Source organism: Podarcis tiliguerta (assembly GCF_965153285.1).
Source record: "Podarcis tiliguerta genome assembly, chromosome: 16".
In the NCBI taxonomy this organism is placed as follows: Eukaryota; Metazoa; Chordata; class Lepidosauria; order Squamata; family Lacertidae; genus Podarcis; species Podarcis tiliguerta.
In genome coordinates this window covers 17,846,172-17,868,897 of record NC_139549.1, presented here as the reverse complement: position 1 = coordinate 17,868,897, position 22,726 = coordinate 17,846,172, and the positions used below count along the sequence as shown (strand labels likewise).

General features: G+C 43.8%; 1 protein-coding gene across 1 annotated transcript; it reads right to left on the bottom strand.

Annotated features, from left to right (window-relative positions):
• Positions 1–5,013: 5,013 nt before the first annotated feature.
• On the bottom strand, positions 5,014–20,973 carry RHBG (Rh family B glycoprotein). The gene is made up of 10 exons (XM_083417377.1): positions 20,471–20,973; positions 17,079–17,265; positions 15,684–15,834; positions 14,733–14,880; positions 13,653–13,819; positions 12,232–12,369; positions 10,992–11,125; positions 9,781–9,902; positions 6,623–6,696; positions 5,014–5,831 (listed from the first exon to the last, which is right to left on the bottom strand). The coding sequence occupies exons 1-10, from the start codon at positions 20,658–20,660 to the stop codon at positions 5,751–5,753; spliced, it is 1,392 nt and encodes a 463-aa protein (XP_083273503.1). The 5' UTR covers positions 20,661–20,973; the 3' UTR covers positions 5,014–5,750.
• Positions 20,974–22,726: the final 1,753 nt, after the last annotated feature.

Here is a 22,726-nt window from a genome sequence, read left to right as displayed (position 1 = left end):
TTACAATAAAAATCATTAAACTATAATCAATACAAATAGCAGCAAGTCACAATGCATGAAATACCACAAAACATACAAAACCATGATCCCAGCATGGAATTTGCCTCTTTTTTTCTTTTTTCTTTTCTTTTTTACAGCTGGGATTCAGAAAATAGTGCTCAGGCTAACAAGTCAACTTCAAATTGGGATTATAATTAAAAAAAAAAAGTAATCTGTTTTGATCTTGTTATATAGGAAGCTGCCTTATAGCCAGTCAGACCCTTGGTCCATCTATGTAGCTCAGTACTGTCAACACTGGCTGGCAGCAGCTCTCCGGGGTTCCTGGTAGGGTATTTTCCCAGCTCTACCTGAAACCTTCTGCCTAAAAAGCATATCATCTACCACTCAACCGCAATCCTTCCCCCAAAGGTGTATGAACCGTCACACAGACTGAGAGTCCATTTTCAAATCTAGCAAAGTAACTTCAGCAATCCAACACACCAGTATGTTTCATTTATTCATTCAATAAAAGTCATATACTGCCTTATGGTAAAACAAACAAGAACCCACCTCTGAGTGATTGGCAAAAAAACAAAAGAAACATAACACATTAAAATTATTGATTAAAAAACTGTTGAAAACAGGTTTTTTTAAAAAAATCAAAAGATGAATAAAACACATGTCAACATTCTACATATGTTTTTAGCAGGCACTGAAAAAAGTACAGCAAAGACACCTGCCTGATGTCACTAGGCTGGAAGTTCCAGAGTGTAGCTGCTGCCACATTATAAGTGTAGAAGGAAGTACTAGAAGTAGGAAGGAAGTACTAGAAGTGTAGAAGGAAGCACAGCTGCAACCGTGCTGGTTCAACAGATTGAAGTGGTCAGGTGGGCAAGTAAATTGGTCCCAAGGCTTTCAGGGCTTTATATGCTAATAGCACCACCTTGAACTTGGCCCTCTAGAAAATGGGCAGCCAGTGCAGATCTCTCTACAGAGGTGTTATATGCCTGTCAGCAAACGTGCTGCAGCATTCTGAACGGACTTCTTCTGGATTATTGCACACACGCACACGACACGCACACACCTCTTTCAAGGAGCTCAGGTGATGAGCAGTCCCCCCTCCCACACACTCCAACCTTTAATGGTCATTGATGCACCTCATACAGGTACCATTTATATTGTAAGCTCTTTGGGGGCAGGAATCTGCTTTTTCTCCCTATGTTTATTTCTTAGAAATGAACTATATTATGACACTATATTATGATGTAGTTGTTCCTATTCCCCTTATTCTTATGATTATTCCAAAGTACTCTGTTTCGTCTTTCAATCGGGCACTAATGCAGTGTTCTACGTCATTCCAAAAGCCAACAGACTATTCCTTCTCCCTACCCCAATTAATGATAAATCACCGGATTTCAACATTCCACATTTGATGTTAGAAAACCCTGCTGGAAAAAAAAGCCAAGCCTGTGTTGCCATCAACATTTTAACAGTCTCATGTGTACACAAAACAAAAGCCTGGATTCCATGCCCTAAGAGGTGGAAATCAGAAATGGAAATTTCGAAAGGGCATTTTTTCCCATGCAAAACCTGAAGATTTCCATCCAGTCCTGTTCATTCAGTCGTGTTCGTTTCCTCACCACTGCCTCAAATTTCTCCTGCTTTCCAACATGATCTAAAGGACAGGTTTTTGTTGTGCAATTCCTAAGCATCCCTCACAGCCCTAATACACTGTCTTTAGCGCCACCTTCTGTCCAAATTACCACCTTGCGGTGATGTGGTGGAAGGTGGAGGTCCTTGTGGACTTCAGGCGAATGCCGCTCCCTAGCCCAGCCACACAGACAGCAACCCATTGGCATATTACTTTCCTTTTTTTTAAAAAAAAGGCCTCTCAGAGACAGAAGCTGTGTGGGTTTTGTTTTATGAGATTCCATCAGACTCCGCGTCAGACAAGACAAAACGACAGGGTTCTTCGGCGGTTGGGTGATGGATTTCTTTTTAGCTCATTATGTCTCCCCTCCCTCCCTCATCCGTATGCAAAATGGGATCCAGACAGCCTTGGGTGTACCATGGAAACCAAAGTACTTTGGTGAGAACGGGGGTGGGGGGGATGGTGTTGGGGGGCGGTGGCGGCAAGGGAGGGAGGGAGGGAAGAGCCAGAGGGGACTGGGAGAGTGGGAAATCTCTCATGCAACGTCCCCCCCCCCCCAATCTGCATAATGCAATGTCCCTTCCTCCAGACACTGAAATATATTGTTTATAGAAGACAGAAGAGAAAAGAGGAAGAATGTGGAGGACACCGAGGGGGTGGGAGTGAAAGAGACAAGTGGGTGGGAAAAAGGATGAGGAGAAAAAGGGGAAGTGGATGAAAAGGTTGGGCATTCATGGCGGGCCGTGACACAGCGGAGGGGGAGGCCTGCTTCCCAACTAGGCTAAGCCCAGTGGGGGCCACTACTTGGAGAGCAGGCAGTTGACTTCCCCCTTTTCCGGACTCTCCAAAGGACAGCGGGATCCATGCTGTCATCTCTCCTCCACACCAATTATCTCAGCCCTTGCTCATTCGCCGTTATTCTGATCTGTATGGTGCCATCACCAAGAGAGTAACACAAACCTTGCCCAGCAAGGTGCTTCCAACTGAAAGCATGTCAAGGCCGAGGTCAAATCTAAGTGGGAAGTTTGGCACAGGAACACTGGAAGCTGTCAGTATTGTTCACACTGACTGGCAGCGATGGCTCTCCAAGGTTTCAGGTGGGAGTCTCTCCTAGTACTACCTGGAGATTGATCCTGGGATCTTCTGCCTGCAAGGTGGAAGGCCAAGGACATTAGAAATATCAGCTACAGACAGGCAAAGGTTGGGCAACAGGGCTGGCTCTAACATTAGGCAAAGCGAGGCAACTGCCTCAGACGGCTGATGTTCCTCCTAAATCCCTCTCTGTTGCACCTGTGTACACAGCCTGACTTGCTGCCTCAGGTGCAGAGACCCCCGTTGTTGAAGCAGGGATTTGATGGCCAGTCTACATGGAATGGGCAGGGCACCATCTTGTTCTTCACTTCAGGCAGAGTACTGTCTTTGGCCGGGCCTACAGAGCGCCAAGGAGCCTGCCCCTCAAACCAGAACTCCCAGAACTCAGGCTTTGGGGTGTCGTCACCAAGTTCTGAGTGACACCATCTGGGCCTGTGGTGGACCCACCCACCCCACAACAGTACAGATACATTTTTGTGTTTTCAACTGCATCCTCCCCCCAATTTGCTGTCTTTGGTATCTGTCTTCCATTCTTTCTCTGAGCTTTTTATTTCTTACTTCCCTTTCTCCACTACTTTTCTGCCAAAATGGCCTTCTCCTCACAGCCCCTCTCAGTCAAGCCACGGCAGACTCTCTTCTGAAATGTTGAGGGAGGAGAGTCCTGTGTTTAACAGGAAAGGGAGAAAGGAGGGTCCCTTGCCCCGGCCATTATGGCCACTGGCCAGGGATGAGAGAGGGCCGTAGAGTCAGGATGCTTAGAGGCCTGCTGAAGCTGCTTTGACTTAAGGAGGCTTTCGCTGAGGTGCAAGCCAGTCATTTATGAAATAATAGCTGTATACATCTAGTGGTGGCTTTGTTGCTCTGATACCAAATGGCAAAGCCAAATGGCAGGGATTTGTTTGTTTTATAAATTTCTAAACTGCTGCACAGCCTGAGGTCATCAAACTAGTGTACAAAAATAAAATAAGATACAAATATGATACAAAAAAAATCTAGTAAGAATTGTACCCCATTTCCAGAACAAAAACAGGGGGTGGCAAATGAAGTTATTAGAGGAAGAAGTCAAAGGGTTTAATTCATGTCAGATAGTACTTTAATATACTGTGAGAACTGCCAGGGGGGCGGCAGAGACTGAATGGGACAGTAGGAAATATTTGGAGAAACATTATCCCTGTTTCAAATATTTCCTTTGGAGAAAAGATTACAACATGACATAAAACATTGAGAATACTGTCGTAACTTTTCCATAACTTCAATTCTTGTTATGTAGCATATATCCCAGCCTTTTGGGGGAAAAGTGGGAAAGGGCAGTTGCCCAGTGATTAAGAAGGTCCCATGTTCAGGCATTTCCAGTAAACCTGTGTAAGTTTCCCTGCCTGAAACCTTGGAGAGCTGCTGCCAGTCAGTGTAGGCAGTACTGAGCTAGATGGACCAGTGGTCTGACTCAGTACAGTATAAGGCAGCTTCCTCTAAACATTCCTCTTTACCCAGGTCTTTAGCCATTAAATAATCTATGGCCTGTTAAAACTGTGAGTGGGGGCACTGTCAGAATCATAGAATTGTAGAGTTGGAAGGGACCCTGATGATCATCTAGTCCAACCCCCTGAATTGCAGGAATATACAGCTGTCCCACATAGGGATCAAACCTGAAACCTTGGCGTTATCAGACCATGCTCTAACCAACTAAGCTATCCAGTATTGGTGTTATTATGATGATTTTATTATTATGTTGTCTGTTAGTATGCTTTTTTTTTTTTTTTACTATTGATGCTCTCTAAAATGTGTTCTTAATATTGTGCACAGCCTTGGGATCTTTTGATAAAGGGCAGTATATAAACTGAATACATAATAATAATATTCTAGCCTGGAGAGACTTCTGTATTGGTCTGTGTTTTTCTGGAGAGCATGATGCTTCTCCGCCGCCTCCTAAAAATACTCCTGGGGCTTTTCTAAAGGTAGAACTCAGTTCTGGGTCAGCTCAGCATCAGGCCTCTGTGCTGGCCATAGATTTACTTCTTGAAAATCCCTGCCATGGTGACTCTCGCCAGAGGGGTTAGTTTGCATTTCATCTGTTGCAGCAAATGCAACAGAAAGTCTTGTGGCATCCTCAGTACTAACAGATTTATTGTGGCAAAGACGTCTGCCACAATAAATCTGCTCATTATTACTCAGTCAGAAGGTTCTGAGGGTCACCACAGACATCCTAAACTTTTCATTTGTTTTTAACAGATGGAGCAAACGACTGTCATTTTAACAGATATTTGAAATAGCACAAGAGGGTCTCTCAGGACTTCAGTTATATGGATTTAGGGCATAATAAAAAAAATATGTAAGTCATCACACAAATGTTTCCACTATTTAAATACAAATATTAGTAATCAAATCATTACAAATATTCCAACTACCGCCCCCTGTTTGATTTTGCATTTCTGTCCTGATGTTTGCTTTCCGAGGTTTCAACCATGCTAGCCAAGGATTTTATGTTGAAAGGCCAAGTTGTATTTTTGGATCACAGGATGATGAACAAATACCACAAAAATGGCAGTAGTTAGCCACCAGCCTTTCAGGAAATGAGCACTGCCTTGGCAGTCTTGTGGAAGAAATCCCTAAGTGAAGGCAAGTATATTTAGGTCGAAGATTTGACCATTTCATCTTCATCTTGGCTTCAGGGTCCTTCTTGTCCAAAGGGTCAAGGGCCTCATTTGAGAAGGGTGGATCATCAGTGTGTAATGCTGGAACCTGTTTCAGGGTGGCCATGGCTCACCTTTGGAATATGCAAAGTAATAACACATAAGGCAGTGCTTCTGAGAATACGCAGAATGCACTCCTTTGCAAAACAGAGTCACCACAGGCAAATCATCTGGCGAATCCTCTGACTCTGCCTTCTAAGGGGACTGGAGCCTTGGAACCACATTTGTGGTATTTTGACTTCAGAGCAGATCTCCTAATGGCTGGGATCTCCTGAACATGGCAGATCCCTTGCTTTCATCTTTTTGCCTGCTGCTGTGTAGAAGACGGCAGCATTCTGTCAGGCGCTTGAGTCTCTGTCTGTCTCCTGGGCTCTCACAACCACAACACCCTGGAAGCCATTGTGATGATCCTCAGGAACCTAAGTAGAAGGAGCGATCAGGTGAGAAAAGGACACCAACATCCCAACCCCCCTCACCTCATGGGTGCTGGGATGTGAATAGATGCTAGGAGAGGATATATTTATTAGATATTATCCTTCTTTCCTCACGTTTGTGAGTTCAGCAGTGCCACCCCTTTGCAGCTGAAAATGGAAGCTTAGCTAGGCTAGTTTTGGCCTTTTAGTTTAAGTAATCCAGGATGTTTAAGGCAGACTAGATTTTCCTGGTATTCTCCCCCTTTCTCTCCCTTAAAATAACAATATTACAAAGAGTCTTGTAAAAGGTAAAAATAACAACTACAGAATACTTGTTGAAGAGTAGCAGAAACAGCAAATTTGTTTAGGCAGGCTTAAAATGGCAATTCAGTTACAAAGACACACTTCTTGCTTGAAATGGCATTAGAGCTTGTTCTCACATTGCTGGCAGGATGAAGAGAGATAGAAAGAGAGGGTGTGCCCAGGCAGGAAGGATAATATACAGCAATGCCCTCCCCCTTTCAAAGCACAGTTGGAGTGTCTCTCACAGAGTTCTCTTTAGCAAGTTTACAGGAAAACTCTGCGAGCTTCAGCTCCTATCATGTGCCTATCTAGCAAAACACGAATAGTTGGTTTGACCGCCCTTTAAATATCCCACACAGGGAGATGGGAAGCAGAGCTCCTCAAGGGTCACCTGGAAGCAGTCATTTCATCAGTGGGATGGGGACAGGGCAAAATAATATACTGATGCCACTGTATTAATGATCAAATAATAAACAGCAAAAGTCTGCAAATACCTCCCAGTAGATATTATCTTCAAAGCAGAGAGAGTCATTCGGAGATCCAAGTATCCGCAACCTCATGATGAACCCTGGGAAATGCGAGAGGGAGGAATGGGGTGTGTGTGTCATGGCATAGAAGGAGAACTCTAAGCTGCCTTCATATGCAGGACATGAAGCCACAGTCATACCACCATACATCTAACAGCTTCTCCCAAAGAATTCTGGGAACTATGGGTGCTGAGAGACACCCCCCCCCCCATTCCCTCCCCAGAGCTACAATTTCCATACAGTGGTGCCTCGCAAGACGAAAAGAATCCATTCCGCGAGTCTTTTCGTCTTGCAGTTTTTTCGTCTTGTGAAGCAAGCCCATTGGCGGATTAGCGCTATTAGCGCTATTGACATTTTAAGGGCTAAAAACGGCTTTTTTAGGCTTAAGGGATTAGCGGTTTTGCTGCTAAAATGCTTTTAGCAGCTTAGCGCTTTTTGGAGCGAAAAAAAATTTCAATATTTTTCGTCAATTTTCGTCTTGCGAAGCAAGCCCATAGGGAAATTCATCTTGTGAAGCGCCTCTGCAAACGGAAAACCCTTTCGTCTTGCGGGTTTTCCGTCTTGCGAGGCATTCATCTTGCAGGGCACCACTGTACTTCCTTGGAAAGTGGGATTGATTTCTTAAACCATTCTGGAATTGGTGGGTCTGTGATGGGAATGGGGGTCTCTCAGCACCCTTAAGAAACTACAGCTCCCAGGATTCTTTGGGGAACCATTTGAAGTGGTATCACAGTGCTTTAAATGTATGGTGTAAATGTGGCCAAAATCTTTCTGAGTTCTTCCAACATTAAACAAAATAGCCCTTCTATTTTTATAATCCAGCCCAAGTCCATCCTCAAATTACTGGTTTGAGGAGGCCATGGCTGGGAAATATCCATATTTTAGCTTGTACTGACCTCCAGTGGCAAGAAAAAGGTTGTGCCTTGAAAAAGAAATGAATGTAGAAAATTGATTGGTTCAATACTGTTTCAGTGACCACAATTCGGTCTTCTCTATTTTCTCATGCAATACTGTCATCAGAACCAACATTGCTAAACTCTGTTTTAAATGGTTTTATGTAGCGATCAAAGTGGTGCCTTCAAAAATTTGAAATCTACCCTCCCATGATTTTAATAGTGATAACTATTTAGGGTGTGAATCTGAATGATATCCGTGGGTCCCTTCCAAACCTGTGACAGCGAAGTTAGAATTGACAGGAGGAAACCTGGTGAACCAGTCAAACTGGTTTGGCTTGCCCTTTAAGTGTTTTATTTCTTTTACTGCATTTGTATCTCGCCTTTTTTCCTCCAAGGAGCTCAAGGTGGTGTGCATGGTTCTCCCCCTCATTTATCTCCCACAACAATTTTGCGATGTAGCTTAGGCTGAGAGGCAGTGACTGGGCCAAAGTCAGCCAGCGAGCTTCATGGCCAAGCAGGGATTCAAACCCTGGTCTCATCATCTAGAGTCTGACACTCTAACCACCATACTCCGCTGGCTGGCTCACACAGAGAGTACCATTTACGTTCCTAAGAGTTTGCCATAGAGATAAATGGGTGGACCTTTTCCCACCTCAGTTGGCTGGATGGCACATATTCCTATGGGGAACAAGAGGCCAAAGGGGGCTGAGTTCCAGTTGATGGCAGAGGCACAGAGACATGTGTGCCTCTGTGCTGGACCCCAAGCTATGACTTGGAGATCTCATTGGAAACCTAACAGAGGAAGCAAGATCTATTGGGGAATTCATGCTGTGAGCTCCTCCATCTTGTCCTCAAGTTGTATATATGTGTAAATGTTATGTACTGAAGTTCTCACCCTGGGCCAGCAGGGGGATACTGTAGATAGTTATGCAAATGAAGGATCGAAAAGTGACATTCAGTGATTGGATAGTTTTGCATGCAAATGAAGGATCGAAAAGTGACGTTCAGTGATTGGATAGTTTTAGAAAATGGCAACAGTTGCATTGTTCTGGAGCTCTATATAAGCAGGCTGACTGAGCTCCTCAGCCTAGTTCTGTTCTGGCATCTGAATAAAGAAGAGCTGTTTAAAGAATCGCTGTGTCGTCTGACATGTTCGCCCACAACTTAACAGTAAATAAAACCAAACATCCTAAAGACACCACAGTCTCCACATTGTTATGTATGTAATTGTTGAATGTTTAATAAAGATTTATAAATTTTTAAAAAGACACCACGGTCTCCATCAACCTTCATTCCAAGGACACCAAACCCTGGGTAAGATCAGAAACCTGTGGAGTCTCTCACCACTCAGAGAGAGGGGCTGTACAACACAGATTTTTTTGCGCTGCTCCTCTATGGAGCCAGGTAAGTTGTACAAGCCAAACTAAGGGCAATGTGATGTGCAAATGCACACAAAGTGTTGAAACAAATTCTCCCATGAGAGGATGCTGGACTGGATGGGCCTTTAGCATGATCTTCAATGCTCAGGGAGTAGCAAACAGTCAACTACCAAAAGTAATTCTTGGCACTCAAGGGTACCCCTCTGCCTTCAGAAGTGAAGGGGGGCGATGCTAGGAATTGTGGTACCATCTATGGTGGGCTGAGCCTGGTGAAATTTAGGGGAGCCACTCTGTCACCAGGACAGATAATGATGAGAACTGTTACTGCCACTGAAGATATATTTATTATTTTTCTGTTATTGCGTCTAGGGCTGTGTGGAAAATGGCCCCATGACACTCCCTATTCAGCTCTACAGTGCCAGGTTCAAATGATCATTCTAGGGCATTGTGGTGGTGATGGTTATGGCAACTGCAACATAAAAAGCTAATGCAATTCTAGGCTGGATCTACAGAAGCCTAATGTCCCGATCAACGGGAGTCATAGTACTGCTATATTCTGCCTTGGTCAGACCATGCCTGGATTACTGTGTCCATTCTGGGCATCACAATTTAAGAAGGATGTTGACAAGCTGGAAGGTGTGCAGAGGAGAGTGACCAAAATGATTAAGGGTCCGGAAACCAACCCTTATGAAGAATGGCTGAGGGAGTTGGGGGTGCTTTTGAAATTATTGTGGGGAAAGTACAATAGAAATATTTTGAATAATCGGAAAGCTCCCCCTCCTCATTCCTTGCAAAGGGTTGGGAATGGCATTACCTCCACCTTCAAATCTTTGGCCATGGAAAAACTCACCCACAATGCTTCCACCAGTCATAGCCAATCCCAGAGTGACAACCAAACCACTCAGCTGGAAAAGGCTTTGGTACGTGGTGGTCCGTTTCCCAGAGGCGACAAGAGGAAAGATGTCCGCCAGGCTGCAAAGGCAACAGACAAGATCCAGTGAGTGGGTCTCAACAAGCTTGGCCTGTCCTGGAAACAGGCTGGAGTCTGATCTCTTACGAGTTGGATTAATATTAACATTGTTATCTATATTTATATTCCACTCTCCCTCCAACAGGTTCTACCCCATTTTATCTTTACAACAACCCTGTGAGGTTGTCTGGGCTGAGAGAGAATAGACTGAAGGCCACTCAATGTGTGGGGATTTGAACCCTTAGCCCCAACACACCAATTACATTTATTTGTTTCATAAAATTTATATACCGCTTGATAGTAAGAAAAAAGCCTCAGAGAGATTCACAAGAAGAATAAAACATGAAAAATTATCAATAACAACAGTTACAGACATTTATTTACTTTTGTTTTGTTTGTAATTTTGTGCTGTTTCATGTTGTAAGCTGCCTTGAGCATGGTTCTATGAAAAGGCAGCATACAAATAAATTTATGCATGCATGTATGTATGTATGCATGCATGCATATATGTAAAACATTCAAAAAACAATTAAAATAAAAAATGAGCTAAAAACACATGTTGACATTTACATAACTGGGTAAGCTTGCCTAAACCTCTTTGCTTTGGCCTTTGACACCTGAGATTTGCATGTTTCAGGTCACACCTTATTATTGTGAATGTAGTATTTTAACTCATGCTGGTAGCTTCCATCTTGAGTTTGACTAAACTGCGGGAGGCAGTGGAAGACAGAAGTGCCTGGCGTGCTCTGGTCCATGGGATCACGAAGAGTCGGACACGACTAAATGACTAAACAAAAACAAAGTATTTTAACTGTCTTCAATTCTCTACTTTAAAATTGTTGTAACCCTCTCTGGGACCTGTTGGTGAAGGGCAGGTAAAAAATGTAATCATCATTATTAAAAAAATGTTTTTACCAAGCACCAAAAGGAGTGCAACATGGGTGCCTGCCTAGCATCAATATACCGCTCTAAAAGATTGATTTCTTACAAATGTGGAATGTGCATTATGTGACACCTGTAACAGGGCCACTTCCATAGATCAAAGTTTATGGAAGAACCATTAAGCTACATTGGCTCTCACCAGGACTCACCCATCTCCGTAAACATCTTCTGTTGCCAGCCCTGCCACCAGCACGCCAAGGAGGCCGCCAAGGATTCCTGGCATCCCATGCAGGTTGTGGACTCCACAGGTGTCATGCATTTTCAGCCTGGAGGCCAGAAAGGGCTGGGGAGGAAGAGGCATTCAGCACAAAAAGAATTTTGGCACAGAGCGGATGGGATTCCATGCCGCAAGATAGACTGCCATCTCTCGAGGAGGCTCTAGTCCTGGATTTCCTGCATCAAGCATCTAGGTGGCCTCCTGGGGATTGTGTGTGGTGGTACTCACCCATCTAGTGGGGCACTTTCTGTTCACAAAGATGCACATAATGTTCCCCCAAAATCTTGGGAACCTGAACCCTATTATTACTATTTTTTAAAATGGCACCAAATCTCTAGTCACCATGGCAGATCGTTTCAATTACAGTAGTACCTCTGGTTAAGAACTTAATTCGTTCCGGACGTCTGTTCTTAACCTGAAACTGTTCTTAACCTGAGGTACCACTTTAGCTAATGGGGCCTCCTGCTGCCGCCGCACGATTTCTGTTCTCTTCCTGAGGTAAAGTTCTTAACCCGAGGTACTACTTCCAGGTTAGCGGAGTTTATAGCCTGAAGCGTTTGTAACCCGAAGCGTTTGTAACCCGAGGTACCACTGTACAGTGTTAGAATCCAGAAGGGGCTTGTAGGAGACTCCCAGTATTTATGATGGCAGGAGGTGCCTTTGTTGTTCAGTAAAACTTGAGCTACTGGGGTTTATGGTGAGGTTGCCTGGTCATGCAGGCATTTGGGGGGCTGGTTTTTAAGGTTTCAAAGCAGAGGCCATCTGCCGTTGATGCTTTAGCTGACATACCTGCATTGCAGGGGGTTGGACTAGATGACCCTGAGGATCCCTTCTAACTCTATAATTCTATGATTCTATGGTGTCCTGAGAAGTATCCAAACTAATTTGGGAGGCGATGGATTTCTCACCCCATTCATGTTTACTGCCCCTTTTTGAAGGCCCACATGCTGGCATAAAGAATAATGATTTACTGACGCTTCTTTTAGTGGCTGCTCAGAAATCTAGAGCTCAAACCTGGAAGGCGTAACAAGGGCTATCCCTGGACTAGGGTGTAAAAATGCCCCACCACTGAGTTATGGCCCTTCCAAGGAAAACTGGTAATGTCACTTCCTTGTGGCACAGAATTCTTTGCATTTCCCCAAAAGTTGCTGTTGTTTGGGAGGGAAACATACCGTAAGGAATTTGAAGCCAAGAACTGACACAGAGCCAGCCAAGACCCCTGCAATCATGGCTCCAAATGGGGTCAGCATCATCTCTCCTGAGGTCCCAACAATCACTCCACCAGCCAAGGCTGCATTTTGAACATGAACCTGGTAAGAGAAAATCAATAGATAATCAAATGGCTTCAGTGTGAGGCAGGATAGGAGGAGGGTGTGCAGCAGCGAGGGGGAAACTCAGCCCCCTAACCTGCATTGAAGGAAGCTCTCTAGGCTAGGGAGTGAGCAAATCTGTCAATTTCAGCTTATTTCAGCTTCTCGTTGTTTCATTCTAAAATTTGTGATTTTTAAAAATAAACAACAATTATTTTCCCCCATCAGTATTTCAGCGCAAATTTCACCTAATAGGCACATTTTGGCATGCCTTTTTGCCTGACATGCACATTTTTGCAGCGGAATTACCCCAATTAAGCACCCTTAATCCTTCTGAGGAAGAAGCCATGGCTGTTTCAAATGGCACGATACTGCTTTACATCAATGGCCCAAAGTGTGGCATGAAAGCATCCAAAATGTTAAGTAAAGGATTAATGTTCACAGGGGCTATAGAACTCTGTGATGTCATACGCCAGAGGCAGTTATTTCAGTTGGTACAGTTATGGCAGTTATGGACAGCCTTAACAGTTAGAGCAGCAGGTATGTTCTGTTATGCTGCTGTCTGCCTCAGAGCTAGGCTGTAACAGTATTTATCTCAGATGCAAATCTACGTAAGGTGTATTAGCAGCATAAGTACAGTAACTCCTACCTACGTCGTATATTTTAATCTGCAAGTACAAGTACACTGAGTAAAAGTTATTTGCTATTTAAACTTTAAAAAGAGAGTGTCTTGTGTAGTTTTTAATAGGAGGGAAAAGGGAACTAATCAAAGGGTCTTCCACATCGCTCTTTAAATGGGAACTAGAATTTAATTCCCACATAAGTGCTTTCAGACTATCTATTCTTTGATTTGTTGACAGGGAGATTAGATGGTGTTGGTTATTTCATGAGCACTGATTTGCTTGCTGGGAAGTTAGATGATGTCACATGAAAGCAAGTCATTTCCCCTTCACTTTCCTTGTTGCCAAAAAATCCAGTCTTTTGAGGGAAGAGAGGTTGTTGACCTGCCAAGATGTGATTTAATCCCCTCAGAAAAGAACGACAGTCTGGAAGCCCCAGAATCTAATGCAGGCTTCCTCAACCTTGGTCCTCTAGATGTTACTGGCCTACAACACCCATGATCCCTAGCTAGAAGGACCAGTGGTCAGGGATGATGGGAATTGTAGTTTCAAAACACCTAGAGGGCCAGGGTTGAGGAAGCCTGATCTAATGTATGACAGGGGTGAGCAGGGATGCTCTTTTCACCCAAAGCCCTACAAAAGAGGCCACCAAACTGGCCTCACCATGTCCAGCTTGCCCCCTCCATTCACCAGGGCCGAGAGGGCGAAAGTGGTGAGGGTGCTCGCAGCCAGGGAGAAGTAGGTGTTCATGACCGTCCGTAGCTGGTCATCTCCATGGGCCGCCACCGCTGAATTGAAGCTGGGCCAGAAAAGCCAGAGGAAGAGAGTACCTGCATGGAGGGAAGAAAGGGAAGCAGCTTTAAAAGAGGATTGGACAAAGTCACAGACAACTAGCCATGAGGCGCATGCTCTGCCTCCACTGGACTTTCCAGCAGCATCCAGTTGGTAAGAAACAACCAAGACATAGGGGTGTAAAGTCATATTTAGAGAAACGACTTTCTTTCTTTCTTCATAGAATTGTAGAGTTCGAAGGGATCTCGGGGGTCATCTATTCCAACCCCGTTCAATGCAGAAATCCTGCCCACAGCCATCCCTGGGTGAACTCGAACCCCAAATCTTCTGGTTAACAGCCAGACGCACTGACGCCACAATAACACTAGAACTCATGAACATCCAATGAAGCTGGAAGAGTCAGGACAGACAAAAGAAAGCGTTTCTTCATGCAACACAGAGTTAAACAATGGAACTCCCTCCCACAGAAGGCAGTGATGGCCACCAGTTTGGAGGGCTTTAAAAGAGGACTGGAAAAATTCATGGAGGAAGATAAGGCAACCAGTGGCTACTAGCTGCCATGGCTATGCACTGGTCAGAGGCAGTAATGCTTCTGAATACCAGCTGCTGGTAGTCACAGGAAGAGAGAGTTGCTTTTGTGCTCAGGCCATTCTTGTGGGTTTCCCACAAGCATCTGGTTGGCCACTGTGAGAATAGGATGCTGGACTAGATGGGCCATTGGTCTGATCCATCAGGCTCTGCTTATGTTCTTCTGTTAGGTTCTTAAGGTGTTATTTCCTGACTGGCCACTGTGAGGGAGAAGGTTCTGGACTAGAAGGTGGCCCTTCTCTCCTAACTTCATTTTTCTGGGACAGAAAACAGTCCATTCCCTCTTGCTCTAAAAACCCCTCTTCCTATAAGATTGAGCTATTAACAGCAGCAACAACCCTCCACCTATGTGGTGGCTCTTACCAATCATAGCAAAGAGATCTGAGTGATAGGTTGAGCCTTCTCGTTCTCTGCTCTTCTTCAGCTGAGGCCGGTAAAGAATCCTGGACACCATCAATCCAAAGTAGGCCCCAAAGGTATGGATGGTCATGGAGCCCCCAGCATCCTTTGCCTGAGCCAGAAGGGCAGAAAGGACCACACAATTGCGAAAGTGACACACACAGATATTATTAGTACTGTATTATTATTAGCAGTTATACCCTACACTTCAGCCGAAAAGGCTCCCAGAGCGGCTTCTATACAGTCTGTTAAAAAAGACTGTCCCTGCCTACACAGGTTTACCGTCAAAAAGGGATGTGCAAATTAACTGAAGCAAAAAGCTAAGGCAAAGTATGGGGGCTCCAGGCCCAGAATTAATTTCAGAAATATCCTTTGAGGGTCTCTCCAGATAACATCTTTATTCAACATTCATCCAAATTTGCTTCGGCAAAGGGCACAGCGTGATAGGGACAGAAGCATCTGTCAATTTTGGTTCTCTCAGTTTATCATTTATTACTATCTTAAATTATTATTTTTATTATGACTTGCATTTGTATCCCACCTTTCTCCCTAAAAACTCAAGGTCAGCCAGTGAGATTCACGATGACTGAGTGGGAATTTGAACCCTGGTTTCACCCGGGTCCTCATATGACAGTCTAGCCACTATACCACACTGGCTCTCATCTCTTCACATTTCTGCAGCAATTTGTGATTAAAAATAAATAAATCTTCATGAAAATTCTTCAGCGCTTTAGTGTGAATTTCTCCTAATAAGCATTTTTTGGTATGTGGCTTTGACTAATGTATACACTATTGCAAGGATTTTCTCCCAATGTTTGTTGCATGTACACATTGCTACCTCAAACAACCTGACAGAAATACAAGACACAAATGCAATACATGATTAAATAGCATCATTTTAATGCAAAGACTCACCCCAAAGTAACTAAGTAAGATATATTCATTAATGCCAAAGAGGGTGACTTCCAATACAGTCATCAGTAGCAGCTGGACAGGACTCGTCTTGCCAAGAACGGCTCCGAAAGAGATCAGGACTGCCCCAGCACAGAAGTCGGCATTGATCATGCTGGCAGAAAACATTGGAAGCAACAGTCTGAATGTGACAGTCTAGGCTGCCGCCCTTTCCTCACAGAATTATAGAATTGTAGAGTTGGACGAGGTCTCAGGGGTCATCTAGTCCAGCCCCCTGCAATGCTGTAAGTTAACTCCAATTAACTCAGGGCCAATGAAGGGACATCCGCAGAGGATTGACCTACACGACACAACCATCAAAGTCGTCCAATGGGGAGTTCTGATTGGCTACGGAAAGCTTGCAACTGCTCATGTCTGGTGAAAGGAGCACTGGGAGACAAGCCCTGTAATATAATAGTGGGTTTGGGGGTCAGTCTGGATGATGCCCTGAGTTCCTGAAACCCCTAGATTCTATCACCAGCTCAAGATTGGGGTAGTGGCATGTAACAATATACTGTTGCACACACACCCCAATCTCCAAGTGGTGAGAGATTCCAGGGGTGCCTTGAAATGAGGGTCAGTGGAGACTGTAGTGTCTAGAGGATATATGGTTTTATTTACATATATATACAACCTGAGTGGGATGGAGGGGCTCACAGCATTAGTAGATCTTGCTTCCCCATTAGGTCTCCAGAGAAGCCCCAAGCCGCAGCTTTGGGTCCAGCACAGAACAAGACAAGCCTCTCTGTCTCTAGCTTCCAGAACCAGTCAAAATGCTCTTCCACACAGCATCTCTTGGTTTATTGTTGCCCATCCTAGGATGATGTGGCATCCAGCCAGGTGAGGTAGTATAAGGAATACCCATTTGTCTCTATGACAACAGAACAACTTCTTTGGATATGTTAAATAGCTGTACTTCACAGCCCAGAAAAGGCCATTACCTTGACAAAGGGACTGGTTTGGCTGAATCAGCAGCCTCTGCTACTTAAGTCTAAACAGGTGCAGAAGGGACCCAGAGTATCATCCAGACTGACCCCCACCCTCACCTATAACCATATAATTGTCTCTATTGACCAGGGGCAGCACCTACTTTCTGATACCTGTTTCCAGTAAATCATTCCCCCTACTTTTGACTTTCGCAGGTATCTTGTTAAACATTTGTTAACATGAACTGTTTATGTTGTCCTTTCCTCCCACCCTCCTTCTTACACCAATCCACTGCCCCCTGGGTCCCCAGACCTCCAAGATGGTATCAAGCTTTCCTGAATTGGTCTCTTGCTGCCTCTCCCTGGCTGAAACTGAGTCTCTAAGGCCCTTTCCCAAGGCCAAGCAGCTTGGAGAAGGAGCCACTTTGCTCACCTTTCTATTCCAATGTGGATTTTGCCATTATGGAAGGAATGGAAAAAGCCCTGGATGAGGATAGACCACTGGATGGCAAAGGCAGCTATCAGGAAGTTGAAGGCCACACCCCCAAAGCTGTACCGTTTCAGGAAGGTCATCAAGAAGCCGAAGCCAACAAAGATCATAGTGTGAACATCTTGGAAACCTGGATCAGGGTGAGAAATGGACTGGTTTAAAATGTGAGCACAAATGCCCGTTACTGTGTCTTGTGGGAGGGAGTTCCACAGATTAACCACGTCCTGCATGAAGAAATACTTTCTTTTATCTGTTCTGAATCTTCTGACATTCCATTTCATTGGGTGTCCATGAGTTCTAGTGTTTTGACAGAGGGAGGAAAGCTTTTCTTTGCCGACTTTCTCCATGCCATGCGTAATTTTATAAATGTCCATCATGTCACCTCTTACTTCCCTTTTCTCTAAACTAAGAAGTAACAAAAGTGCAACCTTTCTTCATTAGGGGATTTGCTCCATCCCCTCAAATCATTTCGATTGCGCTTTTCTGAACCTTTTCCAACTCTGCAATATCCTTTTTGAGGCGAGGCAACCAGAACTGTGCACAGCATTCCCAGTGCAGTCACAGTACAGTGGTACCTTGGTACTCAAACGCCAAAAACCAGAAGTAAGTGTTCCGGTTTTCAAATGGTTTTCAGAAGCCAAACATCCAGTGCAGCTGTTGGCTATTGTTTCGGGGGCACCTGCACCAATCAGAAGCTGCGTCTTGGTTTTTGAACATTTCAGAAGTCAAAAGGACTTCCAGAACGAATTAAGTTTGGTGCTTTTGCTTTTGCTATTTATTTTGCGTTTTTGTTTTTAAGGCTTTTTTGGTTAATTTGTTTTTGTGACTGTGTTGAAACCAGTTCAACTACTGATTGATTGATTGCGTGACTGCGAAAATGGATAGAAGCCCCCCATCCAAACAATGACTATCATCAGTGCTGGTAAGGAAAAAAAAATTAATTTTTTATAATCTACAATACTGTCTTATTTTTTTTTTATAGGACATTACATTGATTATTGCTTTCATTTTATGGATAAATGCTCTGGTTAGTAAAATTCATGTCAAACTGCTGTTTTAGGGGTTGTTTGTAAAAGTCTGGAATGGATTAATCTGTTTTGCATTACTTTCTATGGGAAAGCGCGCTTTGGTTTTGGAATGCTTTGGTTTTGGAACGGACTTCCAGAACGGATTAAGTTTGAGAACCAATTTACCACTGTATTCCAAATGCGGTTACCCAGGAAGGCCGCTTACAAAAGACCTTTGCCTGTTCAACTAGATTCCAAGGCTGAAATGTACACTCGCCATGTATGCACAGCCAGCTTCAAAGAGTTTTCTCTGATAGCGAATGAGAATACGTGTGCTGATAAGATCCAATACACACACAGGAGCCATTGCAGTCTGCAAACAGAACAATTGTCGGCTTCCTTTTGCAGTAACATTGCAACCTTTTAAAGGCCGATAACCATGTGGATACCTTCAGTTATGGGGCAGCTGATCTCCTACAATGGGGATGGGTCTCCAGGAGCACCTTTTCACTTCAATTGTAACCAGTAAAAGCTGCAGAAAGATAGAATTGCAGGGATTCACAAGCAACCAGGGATGGGATTTTCCAATCCACTGCTTGCTCCTTAATTGTGGTGGGAAGTGAGTTTTTCTGTACAGTTCTGATAAAAATATGAACAACTCTTGCATATTATACACATTATTAGACATAATCTTATACATTTAGACACTCTAGGCTCTTCTACTGAGCCACAGCTCGTCCCCATTATATTATTGTATACTATCCAGGAATCTGCTTGGATGAAAAGTGGTATAGAAATATTTTAAATACAAGAGTAAATGTATGTCCCTGTGTGAATAGGTCTTAGGGGCTCAGGGTTAAATTCAGGAAAGGAGGATAGGAGCAGGATTTCAGTAAACTGGATATAATTTGATTCTGTTATGCTTAAAGATGGATGACTGTCAATTTCAGTTTCTCATTTCTGCAGCCTTCAGCTTGTAATATTTCCACATCAGCCAACGATTTGTTTTAAAATAAAATAAAAACCCTTCACAAAAATCTGTCAGGATTTTAATACTCACTTCTCATAATATACTCTCTTTTTTTGGCAATCAAGTTTCCTGAATGCAATGCATTTTTAAATGCTATTTTTCAATAATATATGGAGCTCCATGTCTATTGACATCAAGCAGCAGCCTACCCTTTTCGATGACTGCTTAAAACATTTCTGTCTAGACAAACCTGACCAGATCTATAGAATGTTGGCAAGTGTTTTAATTCGTTTTTAGCTTATTAATAATCCTAATTGTTATCTGAATGTTTTAAATAGTTGCTCTTAACTGTTTTTACTGACCGTTTTTTAGTTTTATTCTTTTGGTAAATCACATCGAGGGGTGTTCTGGGTTTTTATAACGCAATCAAACAGTAGAGAGATTTTACAAATAAGTGAATGGATAAAAAAATGGAGAGACTTTGGCTTAAATCTAGGATATCTGAAAGACTGTATCTTCCCATACAAACCTGCATGGGCTCTGAGAACTTCACGGGAGACCTGCCTCTCAGTCCTGCCACCCTCACATTGATAATTGGTGGGGATGCAGGAGAGGGCCTTCTCAGTGGCTGCTCCCAGATTTTGGAACTCCCTCCCTGGAGAAGCCAGACTGTTGCCCTCCTTGTCGTCCTTCCACCAGCAGGTGAAGACTTTCCTGTTCTTTTAGGAACTGACTGCTTTTAAAGAAAGGGCTGGTGCTGTGCTGTTTCTATTTTGGTTATTTGTATGTTTTAAACAGACTTTATATGTCTATACAGTTTTAAATCTAACAATGTTTAATTGTTTTGTAATGATTGTTTTTTCCTACAATTTCACTGGTTCTTGCTTTTACAGGCATACCTTGGATCTCAAATGACTTGCAAGACAAACATTTTGGGTCTCAAAAGATGCAAACCCAGAAGTGATTGTTCCGGTTTGCGAACGTTCTTTGGAACCTGAATGTCCATTGCGAATTCCACAATTTCCAATTGGCTGCAGGAGCTTCCTGCAGCCAATTGGAAGCTGTGCCTTGGTTTCCAAACTGTTTTGGAAGTCAAACCGACTTCCAGAATGGATTCCGTTCGACTTCCAAAGTACCACTGTATCTGTAAGCCGCCTTGAGTCCCATCAGGAAAAAGGAGTATACATCTATACTAATAATAACAGCAATAATAATTACTTTCCAACTATTTATGTCTTTCATATGTTTTAAGCTTTCTGTGTTTCCTTCCCTGCTTCATTTAATTTTTGTGAGCAGCTTTGGTTCCTGGGAGGAAAGCAGGATAGAGACAAAATAAAACAAAACCAGTAAATACTCACTTGGGTAGCGCATATAAAACTCGTTCTGCAGGTGGCTCTTGTTGCGGAAAGCCAGTTCCTCGTGCCAGAGCTTGGCGCTTGTTTCAGCATCATACTGGACGAAGAGGGCGAAGAGGAGAATAGTCAGGAACTGAAGGAAAACACAGGCGAAGGGGAGCTTGAGCCTTAGGTTGGTGGTGTGCCCTGACATTGTGGGAGAAGCGACCGGGAAAGCAGGAGAAGAGAGAGAGAAAGAAAGAGGAAAGTGAAAGCAGTCACAGGTGCCAAGCCAAGCCCCACCTTCCAGTCAATGAGTTCTCAGGGGAGCCCCACCCATCTCGCTCCCAGGAAATGTTCAGTGGTTGCTCAGCCCTGGCAAAAAGCCACTTGCTTCAAGGGAGATGGCAGGCAGCGTGGAGAGGACACCCTGGAAGGGAGGAGCGACTCCAAAAGGCCTTCAGGCAGCCGTTCCCCAGCTTGATGCTGCTGCAGCCAAACACAGGCGAAAGACGTGCACCCACCTCACCTCAAACTTACCTTGAGAGAGGAGGCGGTCTTTTGCATGAAGAAATAATCAAGAGGGTTTTTTAAACAAAGGCGTATCCCACATTTATTCCCTAAAACATATAATCAAACAAGGCATCTTAAAAAGAGGTGGTTTATTGCAAGAAAGAAAGCATACACAGACCACATTCACACTGTACAGTGGTACCTTTGGTTTCATACGCTTCAGGTTACAGACTCCGCTAACTCATAAATAGTACCTCGGGTTAAGAACTTTGCTTCAGGATGAGAACAGAAATCGTGCAGCGGCGGCGCAGCAGTAGCAGCAGCAGCAGCGGCGGGAGTCCCCATTAGCTAAAGTGATGCTTCAGGTGTTAAGAACAGTTTCAGGTTAAGAACGGACCTCTGGAACGAATTAAGTACATAACCAGAGGTACCACTGTACATGTAAAGTTCAACAATGTCACTTTCAGCAGTCATGGCTTCGCCCAAAATAATTTTGGGAGCTGTAGTTTGCTAAGAGTGCTGAGAGCTGTTAGGAGACCCCAGTTCCCCTCCCGGAGCTACAATTCCCAGAGTGGATTAACAATCACTCCCTTTTCATAGGAAACACTGGGAATTGTAGCTCCGGGAGGGGAACTGGGGTATCCTAACAACTCTCAGCACTCTTAGCAAACTACAGCTCCCAGAATCCTTTGGGCGAAGCCATGTCTGTTTGAAGTGGCACCATACCACTTTAAATGTATTGTGTGAATGTGGCATATGTGACTGTTTTAAAAGGTTTGTGTGGTTATATGTTTTAGGGGGAAAGTGCAAGTTAGGCCCATGTTAAATCAGCCCCTGATTACAGTATTTCTAAAGTTTGTTCAGGTTGATGAGCGTTATAACTGTTCCCAGTGCTTTTTTTTTAGGGGGACACATATCCCTAAGCATTTTGTGAATCTTTGAACTTTGGTCCATTTACTGTATTTATTTTTCTGAACTATAAAATAGTGATTTTCTTGAGTCAAAATGAGAGTACTCCAAACATTTTTTTAGAAAAAAGCACTGACTGTTCCCCTGACTGAGCTACAATTCTCAGGTGGTTTAACAATCAATCCCTCCTCCCAGGGAACTCTGGGAGCAACAACTTACAGCTCCCAGAATCCTTTGGGGGAAGATATGACTGTTCAAAGTGGTATCACAGTGTTTTAAATGTATGGTCTGAATGTGGCCCTTGTCCCTCTCTCTGCCCTCCCACAACTTCCTCCAGGAGCCTTTATGGCCCATTCATCCAGGAGAATGGGATGAACAACATCCCTTGTTGTCTTCTCCAGCATGTGATAATAACACCAAGGCCTGGGACTCTTTGTTCTTTCTTCACAATGAGCAAACTGTTGCTTGCCTTGTAGTCCATCCCTGAAATGGACCTGATGCACAGGGAGGGGACTACTGGGGGCGAGAAACAAGAGCTGAAGAAACCCTCTCTGTGGCACCATAACGACCTCTGTGAAAGACTGCCTTGCTCAGTGTCACATTGTTTTATTCAGGAGACAGAATAATAATAATAATAATAATAATAATAATAATAATACCCCACCCATCTGACTGCATTGCCCCAGCCAAGCTAGGCAGCTTCCAACATATATAAAAACATAATAAAACGTTGCACATTAAAAAGCTTCCCTATGCAGGGCTTCCTTCAGATGTCTTCTAAAAGCCAGGTGGTTGTTTATTTCCTTGCCATCTGATGGGAGGGTATTCCACAGAGCAGGTGCTACTACTGAGAAGGCC